At 48.5% G+C, this 27,767-nt stretch overlaps 1 protein-coding gene across 1 annotated transcript in view; it reads right to left on the reverse strand.

Annotated features, from left to right (window-relative positions):
• The window catches only part of ZFHX3 (zinc finger homeobox 3), a 229,163-nt gene that overhangs the window by 143,999 nt on the left and 57,397 nt on the right, over nt 1–27,767 (reverse strand). Inside the window, exons 2-3 of the mRNA XM_012660616.1 lie at nt 8,659–11,414; nt 2,880–3,379 (exon numbers count right to left, since the gene is read on the reverse strand). Coding sequence (XP_012516070.1) covers nt 2,880–3,379; nt 8,659–11,365 — 3,207 coding nt within the window. The 5' untranslated portion in view covers nt 11,366–11,414. The remainder of the gene's footprint in view (nt 1–2,879; nt 3,380–8,658; nt 11,415–27,767) is intronic.

The following is a 27,767-nucleotide window of genomic DNA, read 5'->3' on the forward strand; positions in this document are numbered from 1 at the left end:
TAGCAAGAGGAAAAATAACATGCAATCAATCTCCATTTACTGCAGGCCACACCAGGGCCTAGAGCAAAAGTGACTCTCAAACCACCTCCAGTCCCTACCCCAAATCTGTACACTGGCGAAACCCTGTGAGAGGGAGGCCCCCTCCATGGCAAGACAGGCTTGTCTTGGTCACACCGGTGGACAAAGGGACTCAGGAGCAGCACTGGAATTATACTCCTGTCTGTGTCACCCAGGAATGAGCATGAGAGGTCCCAGCTCCCGTGGCAGCCTCAGCAAACAGAGGGACATTCATTACCCCAGGACTAATGAGACCATACTAATTCCACCCTGTGTCTCAGACTGGTCAACCGCAGGGATGTGCCAGCCGAACGCATTATTTGGGCACCTCTCCTTTGGGTGCTGGTTCCCACGTTCTATCCTGCGTCCTACCACACAGGAGGATGTGTCTACCTTTTTAGAACAGCAGTGTCCTCTACCATTAAAAAAAAAAAAAAAAAGGGTGTGGCAGCTCATGTCTGTAATCTCAGCACTTTGGCAGGCTGAGGTAAGAGGATTGCTTGAGGCCAGGAGTTCAAGACCAGCCAGGGTAATATCAAGGCCCAATCTTTACAAAGTATTTAAAAAATCAGCCAGGCATGATGGGCTCATGCCTGTAGTCCCAGCTACTCGGGAGGCTGAGACAGGAGGATCCCTTGAGCCCAGAAGCTTGAGGTTGCTGTGAGCTACGAGGACACGCCACTGTGCTCTAACCTGGGTGATAGAGTGAGAGAGACCCTGTCTCAAAAAACTCAAAATTAAAAAAAATAAAAAATAAAAAAAACTCAACGAAACAAAACTACAAGAAAATTAAGGCCCAGGAGGATAAGTGGCCAGAGCTAGCAGCACAGAAACACATAAATAAACTGCTTCCCTCACATTCACCTTGGAAAACACCTCACCCTGACCCTCCAGGTGTGATCTGTGGATGCAGTTTGGGGACCAAAAAAGGGTTATTCTCAGCAAATCCTCCAGGTTCCAGGCCCTTCAGGAGCAAAGCCAAGTGACTGACAGACTCCTGCTGAAGACTCTGGCCGTGTGGAGGATGCAGTGTGGAGAGAGAATCATCACTGTGCACATTTCATAATCTAAAGGGCAATTTTTTCCTTGGACGGAAGAGGCCGGCTTCGAAAGACCTTCATCAAAGTTGCACACAACCTTCAATGGCCACGCTGAGTCCTTTGTACAAATTTTACTCAGTCGGGTCCTTTGGAAATTCTTTCTTTCGCTGGTTTTTCCATTGGGTTTTCTTGGCCACGTCGGCACCATCCTGTGGCCAGTTCAGACCGACAATTTACTCTGATGGCAAAGAGCCTTTGCTTTCAACAGGGACATACAACTAAGCCGGTCCAGGGAGGTTCTTGCTCATTTGGGATAAGGGGACTGGCTGCGGGGTGTGCAGACCTTCCCCACTGCACCAAAGCTGGCATCAGCAGTCCATACCAGAACATTCTCTCCCCACTACCTCACTCCTGCTTTCTCCTACTTTCCCCAAAATGGCTTCTCATCCACGTTGCAGCGGCCTCCCACCATCTGAGAAGGAGCAACTGTGAAACCAATGACAGCGTCGATCTCGGCAGAGACCGCGTGGGGGAGGACCGGGAGTCCTCCTTATCTGGGGTCTCCATTTAAAACCATGCTGAGTAGAAAGGGGAGTAAACCAGCTCAGGGGCAGCGGAACCCAAACACTCGTGGCCCAAAGACACAAGAAACAAAGTGAAAGGAGAGGAGGCGGCTGAGAATCCAAGTGAGGGAAATGGAAAGACAGAGAGAGGGAGTGGAAGGTGTGTGGAGTGAGGCTCGGAGATTTATGGCGATTTGTACCTGATTGTTCATACTAAAGCCATTATGGGATGATTAGAGAAAAAGGTGAGGCTTTAAGTCCAGAGAAAATCAATAGAAACGTCTGGAGCAATTCTGCCATGCAAGTGAAAGGACTATTTACAGTATCTGGAGCCCCTCCTCCTCGGTTACTGTCCACGGAGTGGACAGGATGGGGGGGATGGGGGGGTTGCAAAGAAGAAATGGAAAAAAAGGAAAAAGGGGGAGAGAGGACAAAGGGAGAAGAGGATGGGAGAAGCCCAGGAAAAGGAAGAAAAAGATCAGCATAAGGGAGAGAAAGGGGACATAGAACACAGGAAACAAAGGGAAAACAATTAAAGAACAAAGGAGCCCCCTTACTGGACTCTCTTTTTCCCGATGGCATTTACCCCCTTCCAGCCTGCTGTAGAATTTATTCATTACACTTCTCGCCCATCTCCCCGCAGGGGAGTGGAAGCTCTGTGAGGGCAGGGACTGCTTCTGTCTATTCCCTGCACTGACACAGGCACGCGTCCGGAACGGCGCCTGTCACACAGCGGGTGCCCAGTGCGCGTCTGCTGGCTGAATGGATGGATCTCGGCAGAGATCGCCATGGGGGAAGGATCCCAGGGGCATCCAGGACAGAAGAAATAGGGAAACAAGGAATAAAGAGATGGAAAAGGAGAAGAGATTGCCCGAAGGAGAGAGAGGACGCACGGGAGCACCAGGGCACACAAGAGCCCACAGTGAGTACGGAAAGAGCCAACCAGGAAGGCAGTCAAGGACTGAGTGGGATGACGCGACAGCATCGGCCTGCTGTAAACCAAACTTGCCCGAGAAATGGGGCGCCTGAGAAAGAGAACCTTCAGCTGCCAGTTGAACCTGTCCCATTTCTGCCCCCTGAGGAAGCAGATGCCGATTTCCCATCCAACGCCAGGTTACCACGCAGCAGCCAACCAGGCCATGGCGGGGACTGTCCATCTCCTCCCCAGTCCTCCCCCCAACTCCCAGGCACCCAGCCCGCTCCTGGAGCCAGGCCTTACCTTGTACAGCTTCAGGCTGGCCTCGTGCCTGGAGTTGACCGTGTGCAGCCGCAGCTTCTCCAGGCTGTTGGTGTAGTAGTCGCAGGCGTTGCACTTGAGGTGCACGGGGTTGCCGATGGCCACGCACTTGAGCCTCCACTCGTTGGCCTTGCCGCCCTCCTTGATGTGGGCCACCAGCTGGTACTTCTGCACGTGCTTATCCGTCTTGCAGTGCAGCTGGAAGTTGGCCTTGAGCTGGGTGTTGTAGCGGCAGAGCTTGCACTGGTACGAGTCCCCCATGACCGCCTTCCACTCGTCCTCCGACAGGCTGCGCTCCACGTTCATGTGCAACCCCAGCATGTCCAGGTTGTCCGTCGTGAACTTGTTGCACACGGCGCACTGGAAGAGCTTCAGCGACGGGTCATTGGTCTGGATGAAGCTCTCGCCCAGGTTCATCAGCTCCTCCGACACCAGCTGCCCGCCCCCGAGCCGCATGTCTAGGGGGATCTCACCGCCCACTGCTGGGAAGGAGAGAGGGAGAGAGTCAGAGGCCCGGCTCACGGCCACGGCCACAGCTGAGGCCCAACCCAGCCCTCCGCCACCCCCAACCAGGGTCCAAGAAGAAAAGATCACATTTCAAGTGTTGTAAGGTGCTACAAGCTGGAAACCAAACAAATACACAAAAAAAGTCAATGTGATGTGCTCGAATCTTTTCCACAGACATTCTGAGATTTGTGGCAGGCATTATGTTTTCCTCCTTTAGGAGAAGAACACACAGAAAAAGTTAGGAACTATAATGTCTCGAATATTTCAATTCATCCCTTCTCTCAGATCCAAAAAGAGACAGAAATAAATATCATTTGGTGGATATAACGCAATCTAAAACTCCAACCCTCATCCCCAAATTGGAAATGACTTAGAACTGAAATCTCAAGACACCAAGCCTTCGTGGCCAATCAGAATGGGGCCCAGAATTTATCCACAGCAGCGCTGACCAACATGGCTTTCTGCGATGATGGGAATGTTCTACAGCTGCGCTATCTGAAGCAGTAGCCACTGGCCACATGCGACGAAAGAACATTTGAAATATGGCTAGTGCAACTGAGGAACTGAATTTTTAATGTAATTATTTAAATTTAGGTAGCCACGTGTGGCGGGCGGTGACTGCACTGCACATCACAGCTCCAAAGCGAAGATTTCTGGAATATTCTTGCCACATCCCTCTGGTCAACGACGCCAGTCCCTGCCACATCTTCCCAATAGGACGACCTCTTCCCTTTCCTGAGCCTCTGCACTGTGTGACATGTGGTACTTTCTAGGGCCTGTCACATTCCCTTTGCAGCCACAGTCAACCACAAATAGACGGCTGGTGTCCCCATCAGGGCGCCACCTCTCTGGGGCAGGGGTCCTGCCTAATCTTCCCCAACCCGCCGCAGTACCCAGCCCCCTGCACTGACACCCAAATGTCTGCTGTACCAGATGAGGGTGAAAAAAAAACCAAAATGTTACACGGTCAGGAAATGGACCAAGATCGCGAGGGTCAGCATCTGAGAAAGATCTCCCCTCCCTCTCCACCCTGTTCCTTTTCAGTCCATCACCGCCCTGCATAAAGGAGGACGGACTCACACTCACTGCAGTAAATTAATACAGCAAGGTCTTATTTATATCCCGAGAAAGGCTTGGAAAGAGCAGCCTTCCGTCCATTACCTAGAAGCAGACAGTCAAGCAGAAAGCTGAACAGTGGCTGCTATTTCTGCCTCTCCCCTGAACACACACATACACATACACATACACACACACACACACACACACACACGCACAATTGAGCTATTAGGTCTGCCCACACCCCCAATTCATATTTAAACCTGACCTTTTAGGTGTGGTTGGGCTAAGGTTATTATTATTATTTTTTTTAAATGACTGATTAGAATCCAAGTCAGTGGCTCATCAAAGAAAAGGTTTTTGTTTTGTTGTTTTGTTTTTTGAAATGATTTTCTTATTTACGCTACAAGAGACATCTCAAGTTAAAAGATCAGTACAGGCTCTAGTAAGCAGACCAGCTGTGTTTGAAGCTATGAACAGTCCAGCAAGCCACAGAAACCTTTTGCACATGCATTCCAGAAGGCTTAGGAAGCTTTCTGTTTGTTGTCTCTCTTACCATCTCCCCTGGTGAGAGGAGCCATAACTATGACATTCTTTTTAGGACAAGAGAGAAAAAGAGAAAGCAAAAAAACAAAGCCTAAAAGCTCCATCCCTGAATGGGGACAGAGGCTGGGCAACATCCACAAAATGTACTTGGTGTTCACAGTCAAAGCAGTAACTGCCCGGAGGGTAAGACAAGGAGCAAACATATATTTGTTTCTGATGCCAACCACCTGGAGCATCAAACCTCCTCTACTCTTCAGACCTCACCTCAGCGCATCAATACTGCTCTAAAGACAAATTCAGCTGTCACTTGCTGGATGCCTGAGTGAAAATTACAAGTCTTCGGAACAAGCAGAGGAAAGCAGTCCCTGTTCCCATTCTAAGCTCTTAAAATGAAATGCAAATCAAGGACAGAAGCAGAAGAGTGATAAAACGAGCTAGGATGACCGGCCAGCGAAAACTCCTTTCGAGGACCATACCTCAGAGAAACAAACCCAGGGCTTAGAATCTTGCAGATCCGTAAGGCTAAAGGAACTAATTCAGCTCCCAAGAAGTGGAGGATCCTCACCCAATTCACAGGCAGTTAGGAGGAGAGGCCCCGTAAATAAGGACTTAGCAGGTCTTTAATCTTGAGCCATGGTGGATATATCGTCTTGGAAAGGAGCAAGCCCCCACCTCCCTGTATGCCCCTAACTTTAACCCTGGAATTTACACCCTGGCACGTGAGTCTACCCATAAGCACATCCTCAGAGAGGCACATGGATCAAAAGGCACGTTCTAGAATCAAAGGCAGGAGCAGGGAGCTACTAAGCCTCACGCAGGGGCCGGGTGGCTAGCTGGCTACTTGGGAAACATGCGGGTGCCCCATAAGCAATCCCTTTCTCGGTGCTGTGCTAAACTTTCGAGTCGGAAGGAATGTTTGGGAGGATGTTCACATGGTCTCAAGTCCAGCATGCTGTCTACAAATTGCGGCAAATCCTACCATACCAGATGAAGGAGGCCCAACCCTTCCCTTAAAAGCCTCTGGAAAGGACACATCCCCAGGACTGGTGCCTGTTTAATAATGCTAAAGAGAAGGTTCTGTCAAGGGAAGTGTGAGAACAATAACTTTGTAGGCAGGAGTGTATGTCACAAAAACTTGTTCCCCCCGCAGAACCCAGTCAAGTCTAATACCACCCTACAGCCGTCTTCTAAACAGCCTATGGGAGAAGTCTGCAGAGCTGCAGATAGAGCTGACAGTTATGGTTCTTTCCATTTGCATATGTTGGCTTCTCCTACGGAAGTCAAACAACTTAAGTTCTAAGTCCTCTGGACACTTCCACGTGAGCTCCGGCATGAAGCATCTGTGGCTCTCACACCATCTCCACAGCTCTCACAGCCCAAGGAACAGGCTATTCCAGATGTTCACCTCGCTGACCAGTGGTGACACTAGAAATTCAAGGGCCCTTCCTGACTGAGCTGGATGAAGTCCTTGGAAGGAAGAGCTCTACTGTCTTTAAGAAATAAAGTGTGGATCTTTTCTGCGTGTCTATATACAGGGGTTCATTCTTCTGTTTCTTTTGTACCTGCTATAACTGCTGAGGACAGTGTGTGATGCCCCAAGACTCACAGACACTTGGTGTGAATGCAAAACGTGTCTCTGCTTCTCCAGTCAAGACCTGTTTTCAAGGTAATTAAAAAGATCACACTTTGACCCAATATGAACCCATTCACTTTCTGTCTTTACTCCACCTCCATTATGTTTGATTTACTCTAAGATCTGCTTCCCAACATTTTAAGTCTCCAGGCTATAAAACCCCAATTCTTACTGGTTTTTAAAAAATGTCCTAGATACTGAAGCCCATCGCCCTGGTGTGCATGGTCCATCCTGCGCACAGATGAGACTGTCGGTCCCTACACAGCTGTTACCACCAGTTGGGTCGAACAGCTTCAAGTCATTTGGTAATAAAGAACCAATGGACAAATGTTTCAAAATGGAAAATAAAATTAAAGTATCAAGGATTCAAACTTGAATACATAGCAAGAAAAATAAATTGAATGCTTTGAAATATAACGCATCCACAACGATGAGCACTAAATCGCCACACAAATAAGGACTGGCAAACTGGTGAGGTCTGGCCCCTGGTAGTCATCTAAACCTGCGGTCCCCAACCCCTGGACCGGTATCGGTCTGTGGCCTGTTAGGAACCGGGCCACACACACAGCAGGAGGTGAGTGGCAGGGAAGCAAGCGAAGCTTCGTCTGTATTTATAGCTGCTCCCCCATAGCGCACATCGCCGCCTGAGCTCCGCCTCCTGTCAGATCAGTGGCGGCATTACATTTTGCATTATTATCTCATTATATGTTATAATGTAATAATAATAGAAATAAAGTGCACAATAAATGTAATGTGCTTGAATCATCCCCCCATAAACCCCCCATCCATGGAAAAATTGTCTTCTATGAAACTGGTCCCTGGTGCCAAAAAGGCTGGGGACCACTGATCTAAACCCTCTCAGAAAGAAAGGACTTGCTCACACTGTGGTGCCCAGAACAACTTATTCCCTTGTCAGTAAGGTGATACTGGTTAATCCAGGCCATGGCCACTGGTCCCAAGAGATTAGTTAGCAGATTTAGGGAACAGAGGTCAGCAGGGTCCTGTCCAAGGCACAAGAGGTGGAGGCTGGAGTGATCCAGTCCTCATGAAACCGACTTGTAGATTTCCTAGTAACAGGAGCTATCCCCAAAGTGGGCATGATTCCTTCTGCATCAAGACTCACAGTTTTCACCATCCGAATCCTACACTCTGGATCCTATTCTAGAAGAAGTAAGGCTACTGGTAAGACTTGGTGTCCAGACACAGCCAACCCAACTTCTCCAAAGCACAGGTCATTTTTCACAGCAACAAAGGCTCGGTTAACCAAGATGTAACTGACATTAAAACTTAGCTTTCCTCGATGGACAATTTTACAATTGGTTTGTTTCTCATCTGTCACGCCACCCTTTACAGTGCTCCAGGGCAATTTAATTCCCAACTATACTAAGCACAGATAACTCATCCAAAATAGGAAAGAAAAAGAACACATCTCTTTCATCAAGACTCTCATAAATACGTGGAGAATTCGGAGAGAAATCTATCTGGGTGGCTCCCAGCTCAGCAAAGAAATCAGCCTTTGGTTACGTGAATAGGGTACACTACAGTTTCGAATTCCTGAGATGACTGTCCTTATTTAAACCGCTGAGATAATCATCCCTGTTCCACTTATTGAGATGACTGTCCCAACTACAGTTTTTCATGCATTTCAACAAATATTTAACGGCATACCAAAGTTTTGGGTGATTGCAGTGATTTTTCAAATCGAGAAAAAGAGAAAGGGAACAGAAAGGAAGGTTGAGCATAAGCCAAAAACTAGACGAAGCATTTAAATTTTAATCCTGGCCCTACGCAGCCCGAGTACAGTCGTGTCTCTGCCGAATGCATCAACTCTTCCACGTGCACCACAGAGCTCAAAGGATTCTTGAGAAAAAATATTCGATCATGACACACTCCGGTCTATACAAAGCAACTCGAGAAGGTAAAGTCAACCGAACCCAAAGGACTCCCTCCATCTAGTCTCCGTTTTCCCCAGTTAAGGCCCTGCCACGACAACACACACACACACGCAGTCATCCTCACCTAGAGCCGGTGTCATGGCGGCCACGGGCCCAGTGGGGTCAAGCTGGAAGCCACTCATCATGAACTGGGCGTCCGAGGCGGCGCTGTCCATCTTCAGGTTGGGCAGGTTCATGTTCTGGGCCAGGTAGTACTGGTAGAGCTCGGCCTCGGCGGGCGAGGGCAGGCTGCCGAGGCCCAGGTGGCGGTTGTGCTGGATCTGGGTCATGTTCTGCTGCAGCAGCATCATGTTGTGCATGTGCTTCTCGCTGGTCATGTGGATGCGGAGGTTCCTGGCCACGTTGGTCTCATAATCGCACACCTCACACCGCCACGTGGGTTTGGTTTTTGGTTTGGTGGGCGAGGGGGCCCCGCAGGAGCTACTGATATTGGCTGCCGCGGCCGCCGCCGCCGCTGCAGCCGCCGCCGCCCCGGCAGTGTGGCTAAAGACCTGCTCCCCGCCTCCGTTCTGCAGGTTCTGCATGTTGTTGAGATGCTTGTCGGACTGCATATGAATACTGAGGTTGCCTTTGGTCGTTGTGGAGTAGTTACACACCTCGCAGCGGAAAGGCTTGTAACCACACGTGTAGCTCTCGCCTCGTGCCAACCGGGGGTGGGGCTGCCCGCTTTTGCAGTAGACGCAGGAGCCCCCCGGCTCCGGGTGCTTCTCCTTCATGTGCGCCTCCAGCGTCTGCTGGTACTTGTAGTGCCAGTTGCACTTGGGGCACTTCAGCGTCTTGCACGAGTTACGAGAATGCATCATGGTCATGTGGCCACCCAGCGAGCGCGAGGAGCCCAGGACCGTGTCACATTTGGGGCACTCCACGCCACTCCCCGAGGGGCACTCCCCAACCCCAAGCTCACAGAGGGAGCCAGCGTGTTGGTGATGGGGGACGAAGCCCCCATCGTCGCCCTCTGTGCTTTCATTTGGTTCTGGTGCTGTGGCATTGTCTTTATTGGCACTTTCATCAGCGAAGTCCAGCCTCCTGCCGCCCTCTGCCACATTGGCCCTGACGCCCTCACTGTTAAAGCTTAAACGATTCCTCCTGTTCGCACCATCAAAGACAACAAAGGAAGAAGCAGAATTAGAGCTAGTAGAAGCTGTGCCCCTCGACAGGGTCTGGAGCACATTAGGCATTAAGGGGGAGTTAGAAATGCTTTGGTTTGAGAGAGCAAGGTCCTTTTTGCTGCTACTACCTGCCGCGGCCCCAGACTCCCCGTGGGGCCTGTCCTCCAGCTCGTCGTCCAGCTCGCTTGAAAAGAGTCCTTTGCAGCCCTCATCTTCCTCCTCTTCCTCCTCCTCCTCCTCTTCCTCCTCCTCCTCCTCCGCCTCTTCCTCCTCCTCTTCCTCCTCCGCCTCCTCCTCGGCTGGCTCTGCTTTCTCGGAGAAGCAATCTGGATCTCCTGCTTCTTGCTTCTCCCCTCCCGCTGCCCCAGAGTCCCTGCCCTCTGAGGATTTGGTAGGACTGGGCGCCAGAGGCCCCAGGGGGACTGAGGTAATGGGGGTCTTCAGGACCGAGCTGGTGAGCCCGCCAAGGTTCAACAGGCTGCTGGGGGTCAAGATGCCAGCCTGGGGCTGCTCAGGGCCGGCGGCCGAGCCAGCTGGGAGAGCCTCCTCCCCTTCCATTCGAATGCCACTGAATTTACCATAAAAACTGTGTCCGGGGCCTATGAGGTTAGCTGTGGAAACTAAAGGGTGTTGAAAGTTTTTGTTTTTTGGTTCCAGAAAACTTACAAGGGGTTCCTTGTCTTTGCCGATCCCTTGGATGATAGCGGAGATGTTCTTATTGCTAAGAATCTTCCGCTCGTCTTCGCTCAGGGTCATTCGATGGTCGTGCACCGCGTGGGTCACAAACGAACGGACGTACCCGAAGGAGAGTTTGCACAAGAAACACATCAGGATGGGCTTCCTCTTGCCGTAGAGCACGAAGCCGTCGAATTTGGACAGGTCCACATTGTTGGGAACATCTTTGGATACGCAGGAGCTTTTGGCAGAACCGTCGCTGTTCAGGTAATCCTTGTTGCTTTTGTGTCGCACGTCGAACACGCGGAAGCTGTGCAGGACAGGGCTGAGCCCCGTCAGGGCTGAGGTATTCGGGAAAGCCTGGTCTGGGCCCTCAAACCATTTCCCGAAGGATGAGGCTATGTGGAAAGTGTTGATGATCTGCGGGTAGACGGGTGCAGCACAAGAAGGGTCCCCCTGTTTGGCCCCCGCACCGGGGAGGGAGTTCAGAAAGAGCTGGGGGAGAGGCCCGCTGCCACAGGCGGCCCCGCCCTGGGTCAGCTGGCTCAGGCTCTCCACGATGTACGCGGAGCCGTCCGGCTGGTAGACGATCTCCCCGGCCAGGTTCTCCACGTCGCTCTCCTCCTCGCCCTCCTCACTGGTGTCGCTGGCGCTCTCCTCGCGCAGGGGCGGCGGGGGGCGCGCGCCGGGGCAGTGGTGCTCCATGTAGGTCTGTAGGCTGGCGAAGGAGGCCGCGCACTCGTTGCAGCTGACCTCCTTGCTGGCGGGCTCCGCGGGCGGGCCAGCTGGCGCGGCGCTCTCCGCGAGGCGCTCATTGAAGGGGGCCCTCAGGCTGTCCAGGGGCCCGTGGCTCTCGCCTGTGGACTGCTCCATGCTACTGGCTTTGTCAGGGAGGTGGGTGCTGTTGAGTTCAGTCCATTGCTGGTGCTGAGGGAGACCGCACCCATTGTCCTTCCCCGAGACGACGGGCGAGTCACAGCCTTCCATGGTAAGGCCTGCGTGGAGCTTTCATTGCACCCAGTACGGAGGATCGGACCTGAAGGGCGGAGGCAAGGGGGGAGGAGGGAGAGAGGGGAAAGAGAGAGAGAAAGGAAAGAGGTTAGGAGGGCCGAGGCTAAGGTCCCGCACACGGGGCGCACTCTAAGAGGCTTCTGTCCACACCCACAACACAGAGACGCGCAGCGGGACGGCCGGTCCGTGGCGTGAGTGGGGGACACGGGCAGAGGGGACCAGGAGCAGGCCTCTTTGACATCGGAGTGTCGTGCTTCACACCCCTAGAGGCAGGTGCGGGTTTCCAGTCTCGGCCAGCACAGTGTGGAGCTGGGGCCAGGCGTCGAGCCACAGCGGAGGAGAGGTGCGTGAGGACATCTCTCCAACCCCGCCACACACACACACACGTGGCAACACAGTCACCCCCGCTGCCCGTGCCATCTGTGGGCCAGGAGAATGCAGGGGAGGGACAAGAGGAGGAGGAAAGCTTAGTGCCCCCAGAAAAGAATGGTAACACACAGGGATATACTTATAGCCCGGAAAGGCTGCTCTTGCTTGAAATGACCATATTCCTAGTTTGAGTTCAGAGAAGGTGCGGGAGGGTCAAAGGGCAAATGTGTAGGCCGACAGGCGCTCTGCAATGGACCCAAGAAGGCCCCTGGCTGCATTCATCCTCTCCAGGTCCCATTTTATAAGCACTAAAACCAAGGGGCGAAACCCCGTAAGAGGCCCAATGTTACTCTGACCACTGTGAAATGGAAGAGGAAACAGGTCCCCAAATTCCCATCTCCTCTGCCCCAGCGAGTCGAGCTCCCTTCCTGGGACTTAGCCGGCTTCAGACTAAATATACGTAAGTGTAAAACATGAGCTTGGCTTCTGGAACCGACCAGACTCTCGATCTGCCAACTCCCCCTCAGCAGCGTCTATGTTGCCCTGTCTGGAGGGAGCTTGATCACCACGTGCTTGGTGGCTTTTGCTATCAAGGATCTTAGCGGCAAGCAGAGACGGCAGCTGGGCTCCGCCACCCCGGTTCCACACCTGCCTCTTAGTTATTAGTCGCTACCCAACCAGCTGTCCTTCAGCCCTGGGGCTTTTCCGTTTCCGACTCCAAAGCGTCACTGAGCTGAATTTGCCCTGTGAGACCTCGTGTCCCCAGGGAGGGAGGCATCAGATCACGAGCCACTCTGCTCCTGCGGCAACGCTGTACTCATCGCAGGGGTGTTTATTCCATCCCGGCCCCGCTCCTACAGGCAGCGCAGCATCCCGCAAAGCCCTGATCTTTCGCTGTGGCTCCCCAGACACCCTTCCCCTGCTGCTCCTCCTGGAGAACACTCGGCAGCTTCTCTCATTCATACACAGCGGATGACGATGTCGGCTGGGCTTGGATCTCCCTCCTCCCCACCAACCCCCATCTTCTCAGACTTTTTTCACTTCTTGATTCTTGACTGCACAATGAGCCAACAGCTCCCCCTCGGGAAAAGACGGGGAAGGCAGGCTTACCAGAAGACCCAGGAGAAGTAAGTTTTTGGAAGGCTGTGACGTCATGTGTCTAAAACACACACAACATGCACACACACACCTCTCACGACCTCAGCCTTCGCGACAACAAAGTTCCGTGTGACTGCCTTGGAAAGGACATACTGATTTGCAACAGAGATGACTATGCTAAACCAAACCAAACAGCAAACACAGTGGGACTTCCTCCCGAGGCTGAGCTGGGATACAGGTGAGAATCCAGGGTGGCTCTTCTTAAGGAGGCTCCTGATTGGCTGGATGACATCTGATTGACAGCTCAGGCCAAAAAGGTTGGCAGGCCTGAAGGGGCGGGAGGGTTAACAGCCCGATTGTAAAATCAATGTCATAAATGCTTGGTAAGTTACAGGAACATGCGGGAAGGGGAGGCCACGATTGATAAAGGAGAACAGCTTTGATGCTGCACCAGGGACTTGTTTATCGACAGCAAAGCCAATCTCCTCTCCAGCCTGGGCTGGGCCCGAGAAACCTGCAAGCGTTTACCAATTAATTGGTGGGCTTCTCTTGCTCCCGTCTCTTCTTCCTCCTCCTCCTCCACAAACTATCCCGCTAAGGGGCTGGGACTTTCAAAAACTCTTTTACTTTGTTTTCTACTCCAAAGCAGAAGGTGTCAAGAAAGAATGATGTTGTAACCACCTCTGAAAGACAGATGACCCCGTGGGGTGACGCTAGAACCCACACATTCACAGAGGACGAAGGCTCATGAAGACCACGAGGACGCAGGTGGGAACGAAGGATCCCACGTCAGGACACACGGAGTGGTCCGGGCTTCCTTTTCAAGCATGCTGGCCACGACAAGCAGAACTGTTTGCAACCTCGCCAAGCAAGCAAAGTGCAGTTCGTGGACTACTGGCATGATCCTCACAGAGAGCTTGTGACAAATGCAGACTTTTAAAAATCCCCCCATGGGAATCTGCATTTTCAGACCATCACCAGGGAACTCTAATTAAAGCCCGAGCCACTCTCTGCTTCACAACATCATCACCAGATTGCCAAGTTTTCCGTGCCTAGTACCCGAATTGCCAGGTAACCACAGAAGGTCCATCTCAGACTACCCACCAGTCCCCGGGATGTTCAGGGATGAGAATGGACAAACGGGGACCAGTGCACAGAGGTGAAGAACTCTCCGCAACCTCCCAATCCTGCAGCTCAAGGGCCTGAGGGCACCCACCACTCTCCCACCCAGCCGGCAGTCTCTCTCGCTCTGTTTATCAGCCAGTCAATAAGAAAAAGGTAGTTCTTACTTAAGGAGGCAGAAGTCAACTCGGCAGGTCGATCAGCACTGTCTGTAAACATGGTTTCCCGTAAAATCAATGATCTTCAGTTACAGAGGGCAGCCTGGGAACCCAGTGGGTCCCCGCACTCTCCCAGGCAGCCCCGCCAGCGGGGACGCGTGCCTCTCTTCAGTCCCCCTTCCCCACCCTCCAGTGGCTCTAGGGCCAGCACGCATGCAAACTCAACCCTCAGCCCCTCCTGAAGCCCACCTCTCTCTTTAAAGGGAACTTGGGGGGTTCTTTTGAAACCCCTAAATTCCCTTTAATTAAAATGTCCAAGTGATCTATTCAATGACCCTCAATATTGTACTCAATGTGGCATTTTTGTTTAAGAATTCAGTTAGATTTTAAAAGAGCACATCCTTCCAGTAAGAAAGTTATAGGAACAATCTAGCTAGCACTAACATTCTCTTTCTCTTTAGCACTTAAATTTGCCATTGGAGAGGGAAATTCCAACGCCTTCATTAAGAACTCCCCACCCTTGCTTGTCTCCCAAATTATCATTCCCTCGGAACCACCCATAAAGCCACTCTGTATCTTTACAAATATTATCAGTCGTTACTTATCAAAGATTGTTTAAAATGATAAAACTCTAGCGTATTAGCCTGTGGCTCCCCATTCATCAGGGGAGCCTCTTCACACTAAAAACATATGCTTATGACAGCGTCAGCCTATGCCTGAGTCGAATGCAAGGGTGGCAGGGAAGCCGGGGTGGGGGATGCGGCTATGAGGAAGGGGAGGGGGTTCCTGCTGTTGCTCCAGCTCCAAGAGAATTAAACATGAACAGTCGCGCTGTGTAATTTTAAATTGTTAATTAGCACAGGGTTAATTAGGCAGTCCTTTCACAAGAGGCTGTTTGGCAGAAAACCAAGAAGGGAAACAAAGGGGAAGGAAAGAAAAACAGAGAATAGAGACAGCGAGAAACTGTTGCCTCTGTGAACAACCCACGCGGCATCACCAGAGACGTCAGCCAACAGGCAGGGATGGCTGTTTCTCCGGGTGCTCCCCTGCTCTGCGGGAGGAGAGGCAATGAACTCCGCCTTCCTACTGGAGACCAGGCAGTGTGTATCAAAAGTCTCAAAAACGCACATGCCCTTTGACTCAGCAATTCCCCCATTCTAGGAATTTATCCTAAGGAAACCACCCAAGAGATGCATGGAGATAAAAGGATTATTCATTGCAACATAAAAGGAAAAAAAAATGAAAATAATAAAAAAAAAGGGACTGTAAATAAATAACAATGCATATAACTCCATACGTTGTTATAAAAATGTCTTTAAAGAAACTATTTATAGGCATAGGCATAGGCAAATGATCATGAAGATGGTAAATGAACAAAACACATAGGTATGCATATGAAAATACAAGAGATTTACATCAAAAATTTTATAACATCGTTTAATTTCTAGGGGATGAGGTTATGGCTGACTTCATTTCCTCCTTTGCGCCTTTCTTTCCCAAAGCTCTTTAAAATGAAACTCTTCATAATGGAAGCCATCACTTACTGACGGTGGCACTTGTGTTAGGCCTGTGGGTACAGCATCCCTTTGATCTTGATAACCATACTCTGAGATGGGTGCTGCTTTTGTCCCTACTTTAAAGATGGGAAAACTGAGGTTGCCCAAGAATACCCAGCCCAAATGACAAAACCAGATAGTCTGGCTGTGGAGTCTACGTGCTTAGCCACTCTAAGCACACAGAGTGTAATGGCTGTTTCTCAAACAGAACACCAAAATGTCCCTACCTCCAATATTCGTTCACATTCGATCTCTACATACACAGAGACTATCCTTGGATTGTGGAATACTTGGACTGCTAACATAAAAGAACATTGTCAATTCACCCAAACACTGTTTTCTTGCTTGGGAGTGATGGGGGAGGAAAGTTCAAAATGGACTCCTTTTTTTTTTTCTGTAGAGACAGGGTCTCGCTATGTTGTCCAGGCTGGTCTCAAACTCCTGGCCTCAAGCAATCCTCCTGCCGCAGCCTCCCACAGCACTGGGATTACAGGCGTGAACCACTGGGTCCAGCCAAAAGTGGACGTCCTCATTTGGATCTCTTCAGACAGGTGAGAAGGGGAGAAGGGGGTAGAGGAAGCTGTTGCAAAGAACTGGAAGGTAGACCCAGGATCCTGACTATTGAGCAGTTTCACTATAGATGAATGTACTCATTCATTCCTTCCTTCATCATGTATTTAGAAGCCACTATGTATCAGACGCTAGGCAGTCTCTAATAAACAGGTCATAGCGTACTCTTAAAGGAGAGAGAGACCACCAACAAATACAATGTTAGCTGATGAAAAGCACTCAAAAGCAATATAAAGCATGGGTGGGTGCAGTGGCTCACGCCTATAATCCTAGCACTCTGGGAAGCCAAGGGAGGAGGATCCCTTCAGGTCAGGAGTTTGAGACTAGCCTGAGCAAGAGTGAGACTCCGTCTCTATTAAAAATAGAAAAATAAGCTAGGCATTGTGGCACATTCCTTTAGTCCTAGCTACTCAGGAGGCTGAGGCAGGAGGATGGCTTGAGCCCAGGAGTCTGAGGTGGCAGTGATCTATGATGACACCACTGCACTCTACCCAGGGCAGCAGAGCGAGGCTTTTGTCTCAAAAAAAAAAAAAAAAAAGTAATATTAAGCAGGAGGAGAGTGGTGTGTGTGCATTATTTTGGATAAAATAATGATACTAGAGTTAAGAGGATATGCTGTAGATTATATACTGCAAGTTCACAGTTTTCGAACAGATTCAACAGTTGCTGAAAAAACATTTGGTGTGTGTGTGGAGGGGGTGATTCTGAGGAATTCACCACTAGCTACAGGTCCAGTAAAAAACTTCAAATAAAACAAACTGAAGAATAGTCTTAGTTAGACTCACTGATCTGAGAAATGCAGTTAAGAGAACTTTTTGATTTTAATAATGTATCTCAAAACCTATCTTTTTTCTTTTTTTTTGAGATAGGGTCTCACTCTGTTTCCTGGGTTAGGGTTGCAGTGGCACAATCATAAGTCACTGCAGCCTCAAACTCCCGAGCTCAAGCGATCCTCCTGACTCAACCTCCCAAAGTAGCTGGGACCACCACGCCCAGCTCATTTTTTAAAATTATTTTTTGTAGGGATGGGGTCTTGCTACATTGCTCAGGCTGGTCTCGAACTCTTGGCCTCAAGTGATCCCCCTGCCTTGGCCTCCCAAAGTGCTGGGGTTATAGGTGTGAGCCACTGTGCCCAGTCAAAATTTATCATTTCTTTATATATTTAGAATCAAAAAATGTCTTTCAGATAATAAAGTACAGCCAATTATATGTATAGCTGGCTGATGCCATTACCCCAGGTGTCAACCCAGAGGTCCATGTGTCTAGGGACTGCCACAGCGCTGTCTTGTCCCTGTTCTACCAACTGAAACCACCAACTTGAGGGATGAGACCAAGCAGACCCATCCATTCAAAGAGCACATAAAGCTAAGAGCACATGGTGGAATCAGACTGGGGAAACAAAAAAAAAAGACCTAGCCAAGTTGGAACAACAGGCCCAAACTAACAAGACAAAATTTTAAAAGGATAAATATGAAACCCTGTATTTAAGTTCAGGCAACCAGCTAAACCAACAGAGGACAGAAGAGATTGGGATTAATATTATACCAGTTCATGCCAAAAAAATAAAAATAAAAATTCCTAGCGGTTTTACTTGACTACAAATTCAGAAGCCCAAAGCTGACATGGTGGCGACAGGAGGACTCTACACTTGCGGGAGCTTCAGCAGGTTCTCAGCCCCATCGCTTTCTCTGTCTGCATGAAGCATGTCATGGGCCACTCTGGGGAATCTCGTAGGGGGACACTGCCAACAAACGGGGGAACCGTCAGAATGGCTGGCCGGGAACCGCTCAGGGCAGCAGGAGCCAGAAGACCTCCTGCAGGGCAGGACGACTACACGCAACCACACAAAACCCTGCCTGCCACAGCCATGGAGGATTAGCTAGCTTCAGGGCTGAACCAGGGGTAACAAGGGTAATTTGTAAGGAATTAGAGTTGGGGTCAATATAAATAAAAATCTTTCTCGAGATTCTCGAAGTTCCCAAATGGAATGTTTACGCCAGGCAGCACTGCATTCCTGTATTCCCTAGTTCCGTGCATGGAGAAGGGGTTTTGCTGTGGCCAGGAGGTTCCATCAGGCAGCCTTTGAAAGGTGGAGATTCTTCTCATTCCTGGGTGATCCATCAGGTTACTCAGCCAGCTTGAACTGTCTCCTTTGCGTCTTGCTCTGGCGACACACTCTAACTCTGAGGTTATCACACTGCTGGGATTATCTGTTGATTTGACTGTCTCTGCCACTAAGCTGCGAGCAGCATGAGATCAGGTTCATGCGTCATTCACCTCTGTGTCCTCCACATCCGAGATGGAATAGGTGCTTCATGAAACGGGGGAAATTAAGGTAATGGGAGAATCGGTAACCTTTTTAGAGAGGAAAAAAGATGATCCCTGAACACATTCCTTTTCTTTTTCTCTTAGTTTAAGAGATGCCCAGCATAACCACTCTCCACTAAGTGAAACTGGGGCTTCTTAAAGAAATGTCCAATTCTTGGGCTGGGGCAGGGAGAGTGCAAGGTGAGTCTGGAGCACCTTCTTGTGCTCAAAGAGCAAGGAGGATGTGCCACCACCAGCCAGGGCCAGGTGGGAGGGGCTCCTGCTGGCCACACCTGGGACACAATTGAGCAAGAAAATAAAATGACAGAAAAGAATTGTAACAACCCCACGTGTAAAATAAGAATCCGTAAGTACTTGCTTAGAAAAAGAAAAGAATAAATGTGGGAGAAGGGAAAGTTCTTCCATAGGGTAGAACCCTAACTAAAAAATGTAGAAGGAATTGTGGAGTTAGAAAATCACTGTTTGGTAACCACCATCATCACTGTAATCCATTCAGGAAATAATCAAAGGATACTAAAAAAAAAAAAAAAAAAATGGATAAAAGTTGGAATAGTAATAGGATATTTACAGTCTCAAAGTAGCTTCCCACAGATGCACCTTAATTACAGAAAAAACAGTAACTGTACAGTGGAGAAACCTGGCAGACACTGCCTTACCCTATCCAAGTTCACGTCAGAGACGTCACGTGCCTCCTGACAGGATATGCCAGGAAGCACACAACAGCCCTGCCCTGGTATTCCTTCCAAAAACGCAAAACCCGAATCTCATCGTGAGGGAACATCAGACAAATCCCAACTGAGGACAGCCTACAAAACCTCCCACGATCTTCGCAAATGTCACTGTCATGAAACAGAAAGACTGAAGAACCGTCTCAGATTAAAGAGACGAGACAAATGAACGTAACACGTCACCTGGGATTTTCTTTTTCTACAAAGGACATAATTGGGACAACTGGCAATATCTGTAAGCTTTGTACATGGGCCAACAGTAGTATATGAATGTTAATTTCCTAATTTTCATGACTACAGTGTGATTACGTAAGAGAATTTCTTTGTTTTTAAGAAAGGTATGCCGCCTTATTTAGAGATGAAGGTGCATGATGCCTCAATTTTCAAATGGCTTAGGGAAAACTATGTGTGAGATTGTGTATTTGTATTGGGTATATGTATGTATGCATATGTGTATACATGTATGTAGAAACAGAAATGGCAGGAATATGACATAATGTTAACGTAGGGTATGAGAATTCTTTCTTCTATTCTTACAGCTGTCCTGTACACCTGAAATTATGTCAAAAGAAACTGACCAGAGTAAAATTCTATATAGTAAACCCCAAAAATACGTATGAACAGTCAGCCCACCCTAATATGCATATCCTTGTCTCTATATGAAATTCAGGCTGGACAGGGTGGTACAAACAGACAAGAAGAGAAAAGTGGCCTTCCCTTCCTCCAGCCGAGAGGCTTCTGGGTAGAATCCACGAGTTGGAGAAGACAAACACATGTCCACTCTGTTTTGGGCGGAATTTTAAGCAACACAATACTGAGCCATTTACCCAAGATGCCCATGATCCTGACTTTGGGCGGACTTCCCTACCTTTGGGAAATGCAGCTCTAAGTCAAAGGACGAGGGCAGCCACCAGAAAAAAGGAGAATCCCAGCAGTCTACAGAGCGTGAGCACTGTTAAACCCAGGCTAAAACACACCAGTGAGAAAAACATACAACAATGAATAAACTATCCCCTCGCTAGCCCCACCTCCTCAAAAACAAAAAGAAAAAGAAAACAAAAACACTGAGAAAAATAAACACCACCAAAGGCAATCCAGTTTCTAAGATAAGTTAAAACTACCTTTAAGGGGCAAAGAAATGATACCCACATCTGTTTAGCTTGGAATCCACTGAAGAACCACATGCAGTTCCATTCTGTGCTTTATACAACAGTGTTTGTTGCTACTGATATAAGTCAGTAAGTGATAGACCATAAATAGGTGAGACTCCATCTGCTTGGTAGCAATGACCCAGCAGCAGCCGTAAGAACTATTCTGTCACCGTGGCCAGGTCAGAGGACACGCATGCACTCGATCGGGGCCCTCGTGCTGCAGGAGGTCCATTGCCGGGAAGGCCCAGAGAGTCGCCCAGGCCCTGGGCTTCATGTTTGCTAATAAGCGCATCTGCGCTATTTCCAGCATGAACATAAATCAGCCTGGAAGTGAAAACTGCTAGCTCAGCCTGTTCTGCAGGGAATCCACAACCACCGCGATACTCTGGTTGCAATGCAGTTATGGAGGAAGAGAGGGAAGAGTCGTGAGAGTAGAAGCAGAGCCGGGTCCAGGAACCCAGGTTGTGTGTGCTGGAAGAGACGAGCTGGCACTTAAAAGAATAAGAATTTTTTTTTTTACTATATATATATATAGATAGATAGATAGATATACCCAGCATACAACAACTACCAAACCCATGAATATAATAATAAAATGCAAGACAAACCAGCTATTACTTACACTATGGCTTGTTCTAAAAAAGGATCTGGGGCAATCGAACCAGCTGCGCAGTAACTGTATCCCAACACTTAAGTATTTAAGCATCCACCTTGGTCACGGGGAGGCCTTTCCGCCATACCCTGAAGACAGAAGGCCAGCATCCTTGGCCCATCATGACCTGACTGTGCTCCTCACCTGAACTGAACCACCACGAAGCCCGGACCCCCTCCCAGATGTGAAGCAGCACATCCTTTCACCCAACTGCGCCGACTGCCCCTCCTACGCGGCAAGCACGCAGCTCACAGTCCCAGTCTTCACCCGCCTCCTGGCTAAACTGGACACCTTCCCACGCTAACTATAACCAACGTGCTCCTCTGCCAGCATCCAAAAGTTTTTCATCTCTTCTCCATTTCCTCAAAGTGCCTCTCAAAAGATCCCATTTCTGGACTTTCCATCCTTGCTCTTGGGCTGCAGAGCAAAAGCTAGAAAACAACGTAAAAACAAGCCATCTGGCCCATTCCAGTTTCAATCTGGCATCTCATGATGTTCAATTTATTTTAAATAACTTCTCCTGATTAAAGTAATGTGAGTTCATTATAAAAAATCTGAATACATACAAAAGACTCAATAGCTCCAGTAAAAATCACCTACAAGTCCACCAGCCAGAGAGCTAGAGAACCCCAGTAGGTGGACAGTTTTTCAGGCTTTTTCCCCTCTGCATGTCTATAGTTACAGATTTTCTTTTACCAACCTCTGATCACACAGCTCCTTACATGGGCTGCCCTTTTTACTTGATTTAGCATTAAATTTTTCCTATGATATTAAATACTCTTCTTCAGTTAGAACCAATGACTACATAGATACTACATCCTATGGACACAGCGTAATTTCCACAAAATGCTATTAGTAGATATTTAAACCATTCCCAATGTTTTGCTGCTAATTCTGCAGGAAATGCTCATAAATTTCTATACACATATAATAACCAAACCATAAAAATAAATAACAGTTCTACTGTGCACCTGGTAGGACCAGGTATGGTTTTAGGCACTATTTTTTTGAACACAGTATTTCATTTGATCCTTGCAACAGCCCATTTTACAGACAAGGAAATTGAGGCTTAAGAGGGCTAAGTACTTTGCATAATCTGCACACAGTTTAGTCAGCCTTTGAAGCCAGGTAAGCCTCTCTTACTAATCTAAAACCCAGGCTCTTACCTGTGACATTCCACCTCTATTTCCTTAGGACTCATTCCTGGAAGTAGAATTGCTGACTCAAAAGCTAGAAACATTTAAGATCCCTATGGAATGTGCCAAACTATCCTCCATGGAAGTCCTTCCAACCCCTGCTTGCACTGGTACACCAGCATCAATTTTCCCGCACCCTCATCAATAGTGGATATTACTTACGTTTAAGAAAAAAAAAAGTCCATGTGGCAGGGAAAAAATGACATCTCATTTTAACTTACGTTTTTTACCAGTAAGACAGAACCCATCTGCAGATATTTACTGGCAATCTGTGTTTCTTTTGTGAATTGTCTGTTACTTCTACAGCAGGGGTATGTTGTCCTTTCCTTGCGAGAGGGCTTTCTAGGACTCCACTGGCACTCTCGACTCCCTACCAGAGTCCACCGTCCCATGGGCTCCTGGACGCCAGCCAATCCGACCTGCTCACATTGCCAGTTTGGACAACGTTCTCTGACCTTCCTTGGATTCTCCACTCCTGCAAACAAGTGGACCCTACCCACCGCCTCACTTTCTCAACATCCATCTTTCTAAACTCCAGTGAGTTCTCCCTTCTTTATGTGATTGCAGAGGGCTAAACTCCATCAATAATTTTCCAGCTTTGTTGTGTAGCAGAACCAACTGTGGGACTTAATGGAAATACACACAGATGTCAGCCCCACCCCAGAATACAGGAGAGGCTCTCTGAAGTGAGGGCGGGGCATCCGCTCCAGGTGTGTTAGAAAACCGTAAGTCTCCAAAATCCAGCGCTCCCTCCAAGGTCACCGGTGCCCTCCTAGTCTTGGTCAATGGCTTCTCCTCTTCCACTTTCAATGTCTTCCATCCTCCCTGCACTTAAAACCTCTGACCCTCACTCCTGAAATCTTGTCCTCTCTTTGCTTCTCTGACATGCTTTTCCTACCTCTCCAATCGCTGCATTGTCTGCCCTCTTCTCGTTCCTACAGCGCTGCATGAATACACTTTTCCATTTACTCCATAAAATTCTTTATCATTTCAACCCACAGAAATCTCTCCTCTCTGTTCCCCTATAGTATTCAAGTATCATCGTATCTTTTCCCCTTAGGCTCTCTGCTCTTATCTCTGTACATCAACTACCTTAACTACTTCTGTGGTTTCAATTACTGAAATTATGAGTTGACTCCCCAAACAAAAATTTCCATTCCTGACTTAGCACTTGAATATGCATCTCTTACTTTCAGCAGACCACAAGACATCAGTAAGAGGCTAGCTTTCCATCACTCAAACTCAGCAGTGGCTCAACAGGTCCAAAGGGAACTGCCCCTCGCTGACTGCCCTGGTCTCTTTGGAAGGAACTTTCGGGACCATCTTTGATTGCAGAAAACAGAAAGGAGAGATCAGTCTGGCCTTTCCAATGTCATGTCCATCCCTATCCAAGAACCAATTACCAAAACATGCAAACTTAAACACCAGACTGGTTTCAAAACTCTAAGATCTACCCCTCAACACTACTATGCAATCGTCTGTCTCACTTCCCTCCAATGAGGAGGGTCAACTCCCCATCATCTCCTCTTTCTTATACGCTCTTGCCTCTGTTCCTGCAGCCCCAGGCCCTTTGAATGTCCTTTCTCTTCCTCAACATTTATCCAAATGTGGGGCATTCTTTAAGAAGCACGAGCTCAAGTTTGACTTAGGCAATAAAATCCTCTCTTACTATTCAAGCCCACGACAATCTCCTCTCTGTGCTCCTAAAGTAATCATCATCATCATGTCTGTCACTAAAGCAATCTCTCTTTGTTTGACTTGGTTGCTTTTATCTCTCCAACAAGACTATAAGCTGCTTGAGGGCAAAAATCAGCTTGTATTTGTTTATCTCCTAGCACAGTGCTGAGAATATAGCATGGGAAAAACCACTTGATTAATTGTACACTTTCTATTTCTAGGAGACATCTCAAATAACCTTAGTGGGAACATATTCATCTCAACATTATATATGTATATTATATATATATATACACACATATATATATGATCCAAAAAGACCCAATAATTCTAATCCTGAAGTTCAGGTACTCTGAGTATTTCAGTGTTTTGTGGTTTACGGCATTAGGTTTATTATTTCCTATTCCAAAATTACTGAAGGCCTCGAGTCTGCAGAGGCAGCCCTCACTCTAAGCCATTTTTAAATAGTTGGTCAATGAAATAGAAATCCAGGAAGCCAAGCAAATCCCTACATACAATTCTGTTTAGAAGGGGAAAAAATCAGGTATGAACTATATATATGCAAGTGAACTCCTGGGTTTCTGCCTCTTGGAAGGGGTTATCAAAGCCATGTTCTCTATTTCAACGGAAAGATGTGCCTACTACGGCTCCTGAATTCTTACTAGGTAGTTCTTAATCCGCAGAACATTAACTTGAATAGTAGAAGTAATTGCTATAGTTCGAGGCTGCAAAAACCCAGGAGAAAGTGAAGTTGGGCAGATTCTTTGTTTGCACTTACAGTTTCTAGAATGCAGGTAGAAGCAGCCATGGGTCTTAAGCTTTCTGTGTACAGATCTCATCTACACGAGAACAAACGAATAACATATCACCATGCTTTTCTTTGGTCCTGTGGCAGCTACTTCCAGCACCCAGGAAACCCATCCAACTTTCTTAGATAGAGGAAATATGTCCTCTCCAGTAACTCCGCCAACTGGTATCTGCAGGGCAATGGGGAAGCCCGGTAAGGGTGCAGTGAGAGGTGGCTTTGAGCAAAGGAAAGTCTTCCCCAGCAGGCATCTCCAAAGCAACTCTTTCAAAAAGGAGCGTGTTTTCCTCCCAGTAGGAAGTAAACCACACGGTGGGCTCACCACCAGCAGCTCGCTCTGGCACGAGGCTCCGGAATTGGCACAGTGACAAAACAAACAAGGGCTGCCCTTGGAAGACTCATTAACAGGGCGGCACAGGCACGGCGAGTCCTTCAGATGGCCCTGGCTGGCGAGCACAAGCAGCCTTTTGAGCAGTGGGAGCACAAGGGACCACTAAACGCGGCAGGAACGGACGCTGTAAGGGGGACCATTGGCAAGCGGATGAAGAGAGGACCCTGCCCCGCACCCCAGTAAAGGCAAAACTACACACACACACACATACATACTTTCACACTCACACATGGACTGTCCCATGCCCCCAGGAAGGGCGTGCCACAGGTGAGCACCCTCAAGAGACCCCTTGGTTGTGTGTACCAAGCTGCCCCCAACTTCCCATTCAGAGGACACGCCGCAGACAGCGACGCCAGTGCCGATTCCCTCCCACATAACTCGTGTCACTACGCTGAAGATGTGAGAAGCGTATTTCATGATGGGTAGTCCTCAAGTCCTAGCAGCCTAGGGACCTATTTCCAATTTCAATTCTCCTGCTGATGGCAAAGCACCAACAGTGGCCAGAACCGACACCAGGACATGAGGGCTTTAAGACAGACTCCTGGTGGGGGGGGGGGTGGCGGGGGGGGCACAGAAACTATTTGAGTGCGTTTGAAAAACTTCCAAATTCTGACGGGTCAACCCAAATGGGAGGGAGAAAGGTATGTGGGAGTGGGGTGGGGGTGGGAGCGTAATGAATCTTAATCACATGTCCCATTCCTCACGCCCCTTCTCCATCCCACATGGTAATTACAAAGCCCACTATTTGCACTGTTACTTTTAATCAAGAAAAACATACTGAGACGTATTTACCATTGGCTACTTCAAAGAGTGGCTTTGGTAATTAGGCAAAACAACAAAGGAAAATCTCTTCTTAAAGTGTAAGGATCCAAGACTTCACGCTTCCTTATTAACTTCCAGAAGCCACCCAAAGAACCAAGTAACCATGGTTCATAATTACGCCCTGAAAGACGAGGCAAAAATGGCACAGATGCTCTTTCTCCTCTTGCTGCTCCAAATGCTGCTTTGGGGTCAACAGCTGCTATGAAGAATCACCAGGGCCACGTTAAATAGTACTTGGATTAATTATGCTTGAAAGTCTCTTATCCCAGCACGGCTAAGACCAAACAATTGAGTTTGGGAATGAGTGTGGTTACATATTTTTCCTTAATGGCTTCCTGAACACCCTGGTTAGGTCTGGTCCCAGGGGGTAAATTGCCAGTTCAAGTCATAAAATGTGATCAATGTAGATCAAGACCCTGTGCTAAGTGTCTAGGAAGAGAGAAGAGAAACGTATTTGTGCAAACACACCAACATATGAAAGATGCATGCTCAACATAAGGAACTTCAGCTTCCTTTCTGAAAGTGCACACCCTCTCTTCTCCTTTTGTGTCTAGAGCTCTGCTCACCCCACCAAAACTTTCACCCAGCAATTCTAACCTTGCGTGGTACCAGAACAAGAGAAAATTTGGGGAACTGTTCCTGCCACTCCAAAAGATCCCCACTTTAAGCCGTGGCAAGATTGGGAAAACCAAAACTGTTTGATTAATGAGGCCAATTTCTTTGGCCTCAACAATACAAAGGCTACTGGAGTTCTGGCCCTATTGGTCTCAGTTTTAAACTCCTATAAAGAATGCTGATCCAAAAACTCACTGGCTGCTCTAACGATTTTTATTCATTCACACAACAAATATTTATTGAGTGCCTACAACATACACAGCACCCCTCCCATCGATACAGACTCCTCTTGCTTGCTCTCAGTAAAGTCCAGGCATGCAAAGCAAGAACTCGGAAGGCACCGAGCAGGCTCCTGTAGAAATGGACTCAGCGCTTCACACAGCTGCCAGGATTCACTGGATCACATAATTATCTGGGTTACTGCTCCCCCCATTCCAGAGTCTTCTTGCTCTGATGCCAGAATCTATCCTTCTATTAGTCAGGTGTGCTCACAGTGATCTGACATCCGCCATGCTTAAAAATGTGATTTGACTATTGTAACACGTGGTTTCACAAGTTGAGCAACTGCCCTGAGACGCCACGGTGCTGGGGAACACAAAGGCCCCGAGACTTTGGTTCATCTCTACTGGTCCCCTAGAAGTTCCCATCCCTCTCAGGGGTCCCGCCCTCAGTTCACATGGGAGCCACCAGCTAAAGGAAAGGCAGGGATGATCCGAGATTGACCATGTCTTGACAGCCCAACGTTCCCTTCCTGCAGGATGAAAGGCATGCTGTCCTGCAAACACCTCCGAGAAACTGTCAGAACCACGGAACTGGCCTCCACACAAGCATTTCTTCTCCTTTGATGTCGCTGAGTTGACAAGAAAGGATATGATTTCATTTCCTCTTAGGTAATCCAACAGGTTTCCCACTTCCTCACCTGCCCTTTGTGTTCCCATCCTGGTTTCTTTGGCCTGGGTTCCTCTTTGGGCTGGGCCTTGTGACGTTACAGGCTCCACACACATAAGCAGCAGAACGTTCCGGAGGCAGCGTCCAGCCTCCCCCAGTCTTATTAAGAGGTGCTGGGGTCGGCAGTGTCGACAAGGTCACCGCCCTCCACAAGGTGGTGTCTCGGCCTAGCTTTCATGTGACCAAACAGTG

The sequence above is a fragment of the Propithecus coquereli genome, unplaced genomic scaffold, assembly GCF_000956105.1.
Source record: "Propithecus coquereli isolate 6110/MARCELLA unplaced genomic scaffold, Pcoq_1.0 Scaffold67, whole genome shotgun sequence".
In the NCBI taxonomy this organism is placed as follows: domain Eukaryota; kingdom Metazoa; phylum Chordata; class Mammalia; order Primates; family Indriidae; genus Propithecus; species Propithecus coquereli.